Source organism: Lissotriton helveticus, chromosome 6 (genome assembly GCF_964261635.1).
Source record: "Lissotriton helveticus chromosome 6, aLisHel1.1, whole genome shotgun sequence".
Classification (NCBI taxonomy): Eukaryota; Metazoa; Chordata; class Amphibia; order Caudata; family Salamandridae; genus Lissotriton; species Lissotriton helveticus.
The window spans coordinates 2,086,232,410-2,086,245,428 of NC_136067.1; the positions used below are offsets into that span (position 1 = coordinate 2,086,232,410).

General features: G+C 44.6%; 1 protein-coding gene across 3 annotated transcripts in view; it reads right to left on the reverse strand.

Moving 5' to 3' along the window:
* LOC144764025 (uncharacterized) overlaps positions 1–13,019 on the reverse strand; it is a 297,464-nt gene that overhangs the window by 41,378 nt on the left and 243,067 nt on the right. The window contains exons 9-10 of one of the 3 annotated variants that reach the window (XM_078650158.1): positions 8,177–8,390; positions 3,703–4,296 (exon numbers count right to left, since the gene is read on the reverse strand). The exons of 1 other annotated variant lie outside the window; for it this stretch is intronic. In XM_078650158.1, coding sequence (XP_078506284.1) covers positions 3,703–4,296; positions 8,177–8,390 — 808 coding nt within the window. Of the gene's footprint in view, positions 1–2,364; positions 4,297–8,176; positions 8,391–13,019 lie in introns of all 3 variants that reach the window. One more of the 3 variants, XR_013596298.1, reaches the window with a different exon arrangement.

The window sequence follows — 13,019 nt, forward strand, 5'->3', positions numbered from 1 at the left end:
GTCCACGTTAACGTCATCCTCAACAGATATGTCTTTTCTTAACAGTACATGTTTTCCAGACAAGCAAGGTCTCCCCCACAGAACAGGTTTAGATCTAGAAAATGAAGTTTATAATTTAGGTAATTATTCGTCGAATTTCATGGTCCTGAATGTTCAGTCTGATACTACTCCAGACTTACCTGCTATTTCAGTACTACCTGTCAAAGGCGAATTATGTGTCCGTAGTTATGGTTCTGTACATATAGGTCATAGTGTATGTACTACTGTTATCAAGTATAGTGACAGTGGGAAATCTGTTTTCAAAGCTTCACGTCACTCTTATTTTATTTGTGGTCAAACTGCATATGTCCGTCTGCCCCTCGATTGGGAGGGAACCTGTTACATTGCCTTCCTACTGCCACCTGTTTTTCTAGCCCCATCTGATTATCACAGAAACACACATCTAGTACACATTAGACATAGAAGGGAGTCCCCAATTGTCGATTATACTGAAACTACTCTAGAACAGTATACAGATTTCAATAAAGGTTTCTTCTTCTTTGTAGGACCTGTCCAGAATAGTAAACTGATCCGTAGGTTAACAAGAACCCTTGAAGCTGTAGTTAATGAGACTGCCTCTGCTCTAGGTAACCTAACCGAGGAACAATCTGCTATGAGATTTGTTGTTTTGCAAAATCGTCTCGTCCTTGACGTCATACTGGCCGATAGGGGCGGGGCCTGTAGAGTCATCGGATCTAGTTGCTGCATTTTCATTCCAAATAACGCGCCGTCCGTTTATTCAGCTATAACCAGACTCCATAAAATTGCCCATCTGTTACATCAAGATCCAGGCACCTGGACATGGTCCGGTTGGTTCTGGAATATGATTTCCGCATGGGGATGGAAAGTCCTGTCCTTTCTAGGTATAGCAGTAGCGATCATATTTAGCTGCTGCCTCTGTATACAATGTGGCCCTGCGATTTGCAGCATGTGTGCTACCTCTTGTATTCCTAGTCCCAAGCCCCGTTCTAAATCCCGTTCCAAGACAATTCGAGACGAGCAAATGGTACTGTATGAAATGATAGATGGTATCATGAAAATTGATGTTTCCTGATGGAAACGTAGTGACAAGGAGGGAATGTGGAAAAGTAAATTTTGCCATGTTCTGTGTCCCTACGCCTCATCCATCATATGTTATGTGTGCATGACCAATATGCATATGTTATTCCCCATGTCCGATTAAAGGCGCAATTCCAGTTGTGTCCACCTCTGGTATGTCATTTTCCAGTCCTCGTGAATACTACGAATATCAGGCCTATGTAAAGTAATGTTGCCACGTTTCTCAGTGTGCACGTTATTCCATTATAAAGTCCCCGTTTCCAGGCCGCAAAAGGGCCCGGACCACAGATTCAGCTCCTGTCTCCTGAAAGCCTCGCTGAGGAGCGATACAGCCCCCACCTGTATCCTCGACCCTTCACTTACTTCCTGCCTCGCAGTGCCCGGTGTAGCTTGGCTCTGCCTCTGAGTCTGCCAAAAGTATGTTATAGTTCCAGTTATCAGTTCAGTCCTCCTTCTGCATTCCTGAGCTACTGAACTGCATCAATAGTTTCCGTCATTGTCTAGCCTTCTCGGCTCCACGTTAGAGAAATACTGTATTAATGGTCATTTAATATTCTTCATCACGCACTACATGTAGAATAATGCATGGTCCAGTCTTAGAATCAAGTTAGCTTTTCCCCTCATGACTTCTAGTTTATATCAACATGTTCCCTAAACATTAGATACCAGATAGGGTTTAGGTACATGTCGCTCCGACCCTCCCGACTCTAGTCTCTGCTCCTAGCACAGAGTTCGTAGCCCCCAGCTTCTCCTAGTAACACGTCATTGCCAGTTTTCGCGCACCATTAGGTTAGAGGTCCCGGCTCCTTAGGTAGCCCCCTCCTATGTTTCCGCCCCATTCATGACATATTCTGTTACGTTTGCATCACATGTCTAAGTATACTCTCAGTTACACCCATTTTTACTGTTATCTTTCGCGACTGCTACGCGTCACGCTTTCTGCTCCACCCACTGCTACGCCTACTGCAATGTAATGCTATGTGTTCGCGCTATGTATATATGCCTGTGTTTTGTTATTGAATGTTAGCGCGCTCATCCCAGACCTAGCCCCAGCAGCTGCTGGGCCTCTTTTCCCCTGTTGGGCCCCAGTTGTCCTGCTGGGCCCTGTCATTCTGTTCCTATGCAGGTTGTCCTGATCCTGTCCTTATGCTGTAATAAACCTGCAGAAACTCCTACTACCTCGAATCTTGACTCTTATTTTATTGAGCTATCTGTTATGCTATAAGTCTAGTCAAAAATAGGGTATTATTTATTTATTTACCACACAACCTGCATTGTTTAGCTGTTAAACTCAAACCAGGTAACTGGAGTTTGATGGCTCAGTTCAGACTTTATAGTGTATGTCGGTTGCCCCAGAGCATTCTGGTTTACATAGTTCGCTTTCACCAGGACAGCCAGTACAGCATTAGCAAACATGGGCTGGTCATGAACTGGTCCTTGGATAGTCTGAACCAGACATGGCTCAGACTGGCAAGGATATATATTAAGCATTTTATAACAGTGCAACTCAGCCTCTTCAGGCTATCTTTTACTAAGGATAAATGGTACAGTTTAGCTCCCTGTGTTAGAAAACCAACATGCTAAAATGTCCTTCTCCACTGAGACCTGTTTCAAGGAGTACTGTTAGTGCTGGTGTGAAGACTTAAATTTTACACACTCATCAAATTCAGCAAAACCCCCACAGATTTTGGTCATCTTGCTTCCTTCTATGAGAAGCTCTTAGGGTCTCAGAAGGTAAGAACCTGCTTCCCTAGTTTATTACGTTCTAGTCTGGAGATACACCTAGCCTCACCCTGGAGGTCTCATGGGTGGGTACATGTAAGAGAAGTGCACAAGGTGGAGGCAGCCTGGAACTCTTTGCTCGGTGGTTTTTAGTCTCTTAAAACACTGTGCACAATGACTCTGGAGTACAGTGGATCTGTTGTTTCACTGTTTGTACCTGCTTCTAGTGTAAGCCGAGGTATCCAACCCCTAAGGACACAAGGACTTCTACAGCATCATAGCCAAAGGTTCAATACAATTTTCTCACTGTAATTTGTTCCAATGCACCCAGTCTGGATTAACATCTGCTGAAACAATGAGCGGATGATCATCGCATAAAGGAACATGCTGTTGAAACCAATAGTACGTTTTTGGCAGAAAGGGTTAGCCGCCATCACAAATGCTTTTCGTGTTTTGACTACAGCCTTTGGATCGTGATCTACATCAGCATGGAAAGGGAACCAAGGCAACTTGAGGTTCTTTGCGAGGGAGTTGGGCAGCTTATCTATTGGCCTCAGGCTTGCTGGAAAATGTCAGTAAACCACGGTCTCAACCTCGCTCACTCTTGGCCTCTGCCGTTCACTACATCGGCGGTGAGTTTTTAGGTGATCTAAAAGACTGGACCTCTGGCAGAAGCTCTTCTTGCATCCAGAACAAATGAATGGTTTCTCGCCGGTGTGAATTCTCTGATGAGACTTGAGGCTGGAGTTCACACTGAAGCCTTTGTGACACACAGGACATTTGTAGGGTCTCTCCCCAGTGTGGACCCTCACATGCACTTTGAGGTGGGATGACTTAGTGAAACCTTTCCCACACACTTTGCACTGATATGGCCTCTCCCCTGTGTGAATCCTAAAGTGAAACTTCAGGTATGCATTTGTAATAAAGCGCTTATCACACTCAGAACATTTGTACGGCCTCTCTCCTGTGTGGTTTCTCTGATGGACTCTTAGTTTATAGGAGTTTGAGAAGCTCTTCTCACAGTCGTCGCACCAATACTTTGCTTCTTCCGAGTTAGTACGCAGTGTAGTACTGGACTGTCCAGAGTGAGGCGATACCATCCCAAAGTCTGCGCTTGTGTTACTCTCACTTGTCATGTGGCTCTTCTGGTGCCTGGTAGCATGCTCCTTCTCACTGAAACTTTTCCCACACAAAGGACAGTGGTACAACCTTCTCTTGGGACGAGTCTTCTGTCCGAAAAGGGGGATTGTCTGCTCATCGGAATCGTACTCATATTCATAGGATCCCCCCGGGAAGTGCTCTGAATGGATCCTTGTCTGAGAGTCGGGACTCTGCTGCTCTTGGTAGGGATCCTGTCCTTCAGGATACAGAAGGCTGTTGTCTGTTGCTTCTTCTAGAGTTGTTTCATGCACACAGAATCCTTCAGTGACTTCCTGGTGGTTTCTCACTGGGTCTATAGTCATGGGCCCATAATCTACAAGATGAAAAGGAAACTTGAGTCATCATGGACGTTCTATGCTAAAGAGAAACACAAAAATACAGAGATGCAGACATCCTCCTCTTAAGGGATGCAACTGTACCTGTGCGACTGCAAGAAATGAAAGGGCTGACTGAGCCTGAAGGTCCGAGGGGCTTCAAGAAGAATATTTATTCATCATGGAATATGATCAACCAGTGTAAATTTTATTAGGTTGTGTTCAGAATTCACCAATAACAAACATTGAATCATAAATCTAGACACTAGCAATTATTCTTATGTAAGAGTAAATTATCTGAATTAAAAATGGATCAAAAAATAATGTACGCACTGGATTCATTCTGTATGAGCGCAAAATGATTTTCATTCTCCCTTCCTCCCTTAGCGCACAGAGAATAAAACCAGCAGGAGTGGTGGCAATCCTAGACTCAAAGTCAGACTTAACTCCAACGCTTCTACTGAGTTAGCAATGGGCACCTTCAACATTCACATGTACCCCGGCTTCCTGTGTCCTGACACAAGAGGAGGGTTCCAGCAAACTGTAGATGCCCATCCTTTCATGAAGACCACTCTGCCTTCCAGTAAAACCATCAAAGCTATCATTGGATGTGATCATTCTACGGATGTGCGGGCTGCATGGTCTGTGTGTCTAGATAGTATCTAAGAGAAAGGAAAGCCACAGTCACTCAAGACAAGTGACCACAAGAAGGTGGAGGTGGAGCCTAGAAGTCAGGAAAGGAGAGGCACAGCATTTCCCACAACATGCACACACATCGGTATCTTTCCCTCCATGAATGCTAAGGCCTTGTGTCCCAGAACATTTTAAAAGCACCAAACATAAGTAATCAATAAACAAATCAACCTTCACAACCCTGCCCAGAGGACGTATTTGCACATTTGCTTATTAACTATGCCTAGGATTTACCCAAAGTCAGGATTGTGTTTTTATATACACTTTTGCAGTATTCGCTAGCCTCAGGGCACACTGAAAAGCACCAACTACCACAAGACCTATCAAATGAATTTAGCTTTCAGGAAGTACACATTTTCTTAAGTCAAGCCTGTCTGGTCTGTGCCACTGCTAACAGGGGTTGAAACCTTTACTGGACCTAACGAGAATACTGAGATTACTTGTAGGGGACTCCCATCCACCCCAAATAGTAATCCACTTTCTCACAGTAACAGACAGACTCTGGTCAATTAGACTATGCAGTTTGGAAAATATCAACCAATAGTGGGCTGAAATGGTGGCTTCCTTTGGTGGTGGGAGGTCTTTTCCATATACCATCCTCCAGCTCGCCTATGCCCGTCTCCGAAGTTGCAAGCAGTTCCTCTCAAAATCTATAACACCCTGTTGTGCTCGGATAGATTTCAGCAAGGTGCTATTGTTGATGGAAGATAACCATGGGAAGAGTGCTGTGATTGCAATTCTCTACTGCATGGAAATTATTAAGACCCAATTAGAACCCCTGATTGGGATGAAAGACGAGTCCTGACTTACTCTGCTTCTTGTGGCTTTTGTACTAGCAAGAAAAACTAAAGACAGCCCATTTCTAAATGTATCTTCCTCCCCTCTGATGGCCCCAATAGCCATATATAGAAATCAGCATTTTGACTCATTCTCTTGGACTCGTCCTACCATAGCCTTTGGTGTACCAAGGTCCTTGCCTCCTCAACATATTATATTCTTAAATTCATGCTCCAATCAGCTATCTGTATAGTTTTTCAAAAATGTATATGATTATGCCATTGCAGATAAACTGGGTCACTGTAAACAGTATGGGTTGGGTCATATATTTTTTCTCTGGAAATACCTAAACTGCCTAATGGGCTGGCCAGTACTCAAAAGATATCTTAACCCAGTGATATCATAAATAAAAGCCCTTATGGGGGATTGATTTAAGACATTCAATGGGAGGACAGACCAAGAGAACAGCAAACAAGGCTGCAAGGCTCTTGTCCTATACCATGGTCTCTTTGGACACCCACTAAACAGCATAACACTCAAGCTCATATCTTCTGGCATGACAGCTGGGGTGCTGGTGGCTGTGAGGCTCAGTGCTGGTGTGAAGAATTATAGAAAAAATAGCAAATTCACACAATGCTTGGTTTCAGAGGAGAGAATAAACTAATTATTGTATAGACCTGGATGAGAAGTAGTTTCTACTGTGCTGTTCATTTCCAGTTCTGTCGAAAAGGGTTCCTTTCATTGCTTTTCATTATGACCATAAACAAGGATGTAAGATGAGGAGCTGAGGGAACATACCGAGTGGCATTTTGTGACAGAATGGGATCTACCTGGGAACAAGTACACCATTGTGAAGTCAGGACTGTATTTTAAAACCCCTCAGTCAGATTTCCTAATGATGGGATTTAGAAAGACGCTTGCTCGTCTATGTCTGGCAAGACTGGTGAGGGTGCGGGACACGCACTAGTTAATGTCCTAGCCTCTCTCCTTGCTGTAAAAGATATTGTTAACCAGTATTCCAGGACTTCTTCCTAGGTATAAATCAAAGGCTCTGCAGCCTATTAGGCCTCTGGACTTTCCCCTACACAAGATCTAGGGGAGGGCTGGTGAGGACCATTCTTATGTCTCCATGACCAACTGAACACCTGACACGGACCTGCTCAAGAAACCTCTGCCAGATCACGGTCTGAAACCATCCAGGCATCAACACAGTTTGGGCATTACCAGGTTAACAAGGATGCTCCAAACACTGGAACATAAAACATACACAGTCCGATGAAAACTCAAAAGCCACTCACTTCACTTTACACCCAATCACAAAAACAATCAGACATCTGAGTTGAAAGTTTTTACTGGGTCAAATTCACTTTGTACAAAATATTACTAACTTGATAACTCAGATGATCTATGTCATTTTCAGGTAACACTTAACTGTCTGCACTCGCTTGTAAGCGTCACGTGAACCACAGCTCCTTCAGTGGACTTTCTTTATTAGCCCGCCCAGAAAAGGTTCTATGCTGTCATAACTAAGGCAGTTCATATTTTGCTAAAACCACAGGAAGGAGAGAGCTCAGCTTGTGTAGGGACACAACTAACAACCAATGGAAGTGCTTGTTCATTATTTATAGGAGTTGGGGTTTGAAATCTGCTTTTGTACACCTTCAACATATGGCATGGAGTACTCATATTTCATCTGAAGCACATCTTCTGTCCGCAGTGGAGAAATCACTTGTACTTAACGCCCATTTTAAAATGGCAGTAGGTGGTCCTTCTGCTGTTCCAACTAAACGTTTCATTTGGCCATGTAAACACTGCCCTCTGCCAAAAGTTTTCCCAACATTCAAATCCCATAAAAGTTTCCTTCAGAGTGAGTCCTAAGGTGGGATTTGAGGCTAGAATTCACGCTGAACCTCTTGCCGCATTCAGGACACCTGTAGGGCTTCTCTCCGGTGTGTGTCCTCGAATGGACCTTTAGGTGATATGACTTTGAGAAGCCTTTGCCGCACACTTTGCAGCGATATGGCCTCTCTCCTGTGTGGATTCTCTGGTGAAACTTCAGATACGCATTCATAATGAAGCCTTTGTTACAAACTTGGCATTTGTAAGGTCTTTCCCCCGTGTGGTTTCTCTGATGAACCCTCAGCTTGTAAGCATTGGAGAACCTTTTATCACACTCATCACATCCATAAGTTGCTTCGTCAGAGTAAACTATGGGGAGAGAACTAGAAAACCCTGGCTTCATTCCAACCTTCTCACGCTCAACGCCAACCACACCTCCTTTCTTCGTGTGGCCATCATGATGCCTGATAACATCTTCCTTCTTGCCGAAACTCTTGCCGCACACAGGACATTGATACAGTCTTTCACATGGAGGGATTTCCTGTCCAAATGGAGGGCTGTCCAGTTCAGTGTCCTGAAATTCACATTCAAATGATCCATCCCGGAGGTATCTTGGAGGACACCTCTTCTGCCTCACTGGCCTCTGCAGCTGCTTGCGATCTCCCCATTCATCCAGCCACAGAAGAGCATCTCCGTTGGGTTTTCTTGATGGTGAGTCAAGCTGAGAAGCACATGCAGGGAATTCTTCATTCATTGCAACTGAGTTCATTGTCATGGGCCCATTATCTATAAGATTAAAAGGAAACTTATGTCATCTTTGGTTTTACAATCTAAAGAGAAATACAAGACAAACAGAGCCCCAGGGGTCCTCATCCTCTTAGGAAAGTAATCGTACCTGCACGGAAGCCTGCGTGAAAGAAACAGCTGATGATGGCCCTGGATTCAGAGTCTCAATGGGCAGCCTGACTTCTTCAAGCCATAGCATCATGTGTGAGCCTTGTTTAGCAACGGGTGGGAAAACCTTAATGAGCACCACCACTAAACCAACCAGTACATAGTGTCATGCGAAGGATAACTGACGTCTCCATGTATCAGGCAGTAATTGTTTTCTACTACTTTGTGAATGTGCTCCTATGCTGCAAACACAACTCATCTCATGGTTAGCTACAACTAAGGGCTGCAGTACAGAACTTAGCTGAACTACAGGCTGCACTTCAGTGTCATATTTAGTAGTAGAAATGGCAGACGTAAAAGAACGCACACTTCTACTGTAAGGGCTGGGGGCAAACATTTACAGTGATCTCACATTTACACTGTATCTACACCAGAGATGACAATCATAATGCGTCTTTCCACCTAAATACTCCTACTGCCTCACAACTATCCCCACTGGATGGAAATCCGTTCTCTCTTGCTAAGCTCTTCTGAGGCAAATCTACTTCCTCCTAGAGCAGAACTCATGACTGCCATTTCCTTTTCTATCCCAGGACACTCGTATCGATGCACTTTCATCCAGAAAACATGGTGTGTACTTGAACCTAAGTATGACCCTAGAATCCTTTATCACCACCACAGCCGAATACTAAGCCCAGAACATCTGCAGCATTCTTGCCCACACCATCTTTCAGGCAGCTTCAATGCAACTCTGTGCGCTCTTCCTGGACAAAGCAACCTATGGCAAGAGCCTACGATGGGCCTTCTGCTTAGTCGTTGGTTCTTCTGAACAAGCTCTAAACTTTGCAACTTACAAACAGCTAATTCTGACCTTCACAGCTATTCTATCCTCAAACGACCAGCTTGAAAGCTAACAAAATACATGCCACCCCACAACCTTTCCTCGTCTGATACAAAACACCATTTCTACCCCAAAGCTCCTTGGCTGCTTCACTGATCTGCGCTTGTGAGCTCCTCCACCCATTCCTGTGGAATCAACTCCAGCTGAACTGGCCTCTCTCCTCCACTACCTGCTTGAAAAACCACATTAAAACCAAACTGTCTTCTGCTTGAAAGAGACTACAACAAACTGCTACAAGCCTACTCCCGCTCCAAGGCACCATCCTACTAATCCTCATCGAAATCTAGATCTACATAGAAGAAAGGATTTCCCTAGCAGGTCTAGAGTAGAGGTCTGCCTAGCCTGTCACCCAACATGCATCCTACACACAATCTTCTATAACCCGAAACTGCCAATAACCTGCCGCACAGTTGTCCATGTCGACAGGACCAGGATCACGCAGCAAAAACCTCACCTTATTCTGTTCAAATAATGAAACCACTTTTGATGTAGATCAAGGAACTATTCTACAGACCACACTGCCTTAGTGTTTCAATATCACACTAGAAGTGAGGGTGGTCTTCACCACCATGAATAGTGTCTGTTTCTTGGTGATACCATTCAGTCCAGACACAGAGAGAGGTTTGCTTATCTGGGATGGCTTGTAGTGCCGAAAGAGTTGCAATGGGCAACATTCAGTTCACTTCAGAAACCAGATGGAATGTAAAGCAGATGGAATGTTATTTGATTCAGAGCCTAGAAGTGGTGGCTTAGGAGGTACACTAAGCAATCAGACTCAGGACTCTGCCCAGAGTAACTGGTAAAATGCAACACGCCTTTGGTGGGAGTCAAGAAGTGAGGCTGCCAAAGACACTGGGACGTAACACTGCATTACTCCATAGTCGAGTGTCTATCGAATGTATGTCTCTTGAACCACATTCCTCCCTTGGGTAGTAACTTAATAGAAGTATTTGTGTCTCTCTGGGACCACATTCTTTCCTTGGCCAGGAACTCAGTGGAAGAATGTACGTTTCTCTGGAGCCACATCCTTCCTTGGGTAGTAACTCAATGAAAGAATGTATGTCTCTCTGGAGCCACATCCTTCCTTGGGTAGTAACTCAATGGAAGTAGTTGTGTCTCTCTGGGACCACATTCTTTCCTTGGTCAGTAACTCAGTGGAGAATGTATGTCTCTCTGGAGCCATATCCTTCCTTGGGTAGTAACTCAATAAAAGAATGCATGTCTCTCTGGAGTCACATCTTTCCTTGGGTAGTAACTCAATGAAAGAATGTATGTCTCTGTGGGACCACATTCTTCCTTGGGCAGGAATACAATGAAAGAATGTATGTCTCTCCAGAACCACATCCTTCTGTGGGTAGCATCTCCTACCCTGCATCTATTATGATCGCCTGATGGGCCTCAAAGGCTTTCTTCCCCTCAGCGGTACTCCTGCCTAGAGTACAAATGCTACTGGTGGTAAAACATTCTGTTCGATGGGGTCACAGTAGTGGGACCACTACTCTGCATTCATAGCTTCATATTGTGGGTTCTACTGCTGCTGTAATGACACAAGAGAGCGCAGTGCTAAGGAAAGTTCAAAGAAAATAAGGGCAAAAAACTCCTGATAAGACCATGGTTGCTGCAGATATCTATGTACCATTGCTCCCATGCTCTGCAGGGATATCACAGAAAAGAGAGCCTACTAGACCCCTGACCCAAGAGCAAATCCCATTCACAGTGTGCAAACAGGAGGATTCAGGGTCAGGCGATAACCAGTTAATAACACAAGGTATTTTAAAAAAAACAGCAAATGCATGCATAGGAAGGAAACCTTGTTCCGAGGAACACGTGCACCTTCCTGCAGGCAGAGGAGAACTGGCATCATTAGGCATACTGACGCATCTCATATAATCAGGCACTGGCGTGACAACAAAACAATGGTGAGATGTTGGCGTAACTGTAAGGTGCACAACACTTTACACAGACGGGTCTGCTCAATGTGCAAACCATCTCCAGGACAGTGAGGAAGCATGTCAGGCAGCTGTGGATCACAAATGTAGGTGAAAACTGCAGACTACATGCACACAGGAGGCATCCTAAAGTGTGTGTGAAAAGAATATTGTCGACCCAACACCCGACCCACAAACACTGACCGGCATTGTGCCGCTGAAAGAAGATAATCTGATCTGCAGCAATACTCTACAGAAATGACTGACACAGAAACATAGAAGTTGGTAGCCAAGGTAAGACAGCAAATGATGGGCGATACAGAACCATATGAGCACAGGTGAGATTCCTACCGCAGACAGGATAGGTATGAAGTGATGTGCTCGAAGGACCGAAAACAGCAGTCGCCCACAAGAGTGTCGCCAGCGGACAAAGCATACAAAAGGGGGTCCAGAATACGTGGAACTGAACACTAAATGATGGGTGACCGGGGGCAAATAGTACAAAAAAAAAACAACAGAAATGTAAGTTATTCATGAACAGATGCGACAATGCGCAAGAGATCTCTGGGGCACAACAAGTTGAATGGAGAACACACAGCAGTCAGATGCATAACTGAACCAGGCTGGGCAACATATCGCCTTACGATGCAGACTGGGTCAAGGATAGGTTGTTCTCAAGTAGGCAGAGATTACATTTATAGCTTTCAGGATTATTTCATGACAAAGTTACGAATATCTACAAAGAACTCTTACCCGCAAACCAAGAGGACCAGGCAGACTGCTGCCCCGTCACGCTGCACATATGTTCTGCTATTTTGGAGCTGGAGATGTGTTAACCCACGTTTGTCCTTTTTGCCTCCTCGGACGTATGATCAAATGGAGGCCCACCTTTTGAGCCTTAAATCAGTTTCTCCGTGGAACCATTCTCTCCTAAGATCCTCCAACCAGTACTAGAGCTCTTCCTTTAACTGATTTTATGAACAGAGCAATCAATTCTGGGTGTTACCCAAGGCCGCGGAAGGAGGCTGTCCTTCGCCCTCTTCTGAAGAAACTCAATCTCGACCTGAAGGATTTGAAGAATTATTGCCCCATTTTACTGCTCTCCACTCTGGCCAAGATCATGGAGAAGCATCTTAACCATCACTTGATGGCATACAAGGAGAAACAGGGCTTGCTGGACTCTTCTCAGTTCGGATTCAGATCTCATCATAGCTCTGAAACTAACCTTATATCCACAAGTGACCATATCAGGCGTCTAGTAGAGGGACAGGCTGCGGCATTGATCCTTTTAGATCTGTCTGCAGCCGTTGATACAATCTCTCCTACCCTTCTCACTGAACGTCTGCAGTCTTTGGGTATAGGAGACACAGCCTTGAAATTGTTCATGTCATTCCTTATAGACAGGTCCAAGATGGTGATTATAAGGTAACATAAATCTGATCCTTTTTTCCCTGCCTTGTGGAGTCCCTTAGGGATCTTCCCTGAGCCCCACGCTATTCAACTTGTCTATTATACCACTGGCCCGGTTGATCCGTTCCTATGATGTACAAGTTGTGTCATATGCTGATGACACACAGATTATTGTATCCATCTCTAAGAACACGGAGGCTATAAAGGCACATTTTAACAATTGTATGAAGGCTGTGGCTGTATGCATGAGCAAAAAGTGTTTTGAAGTTGCATGGCAACAAG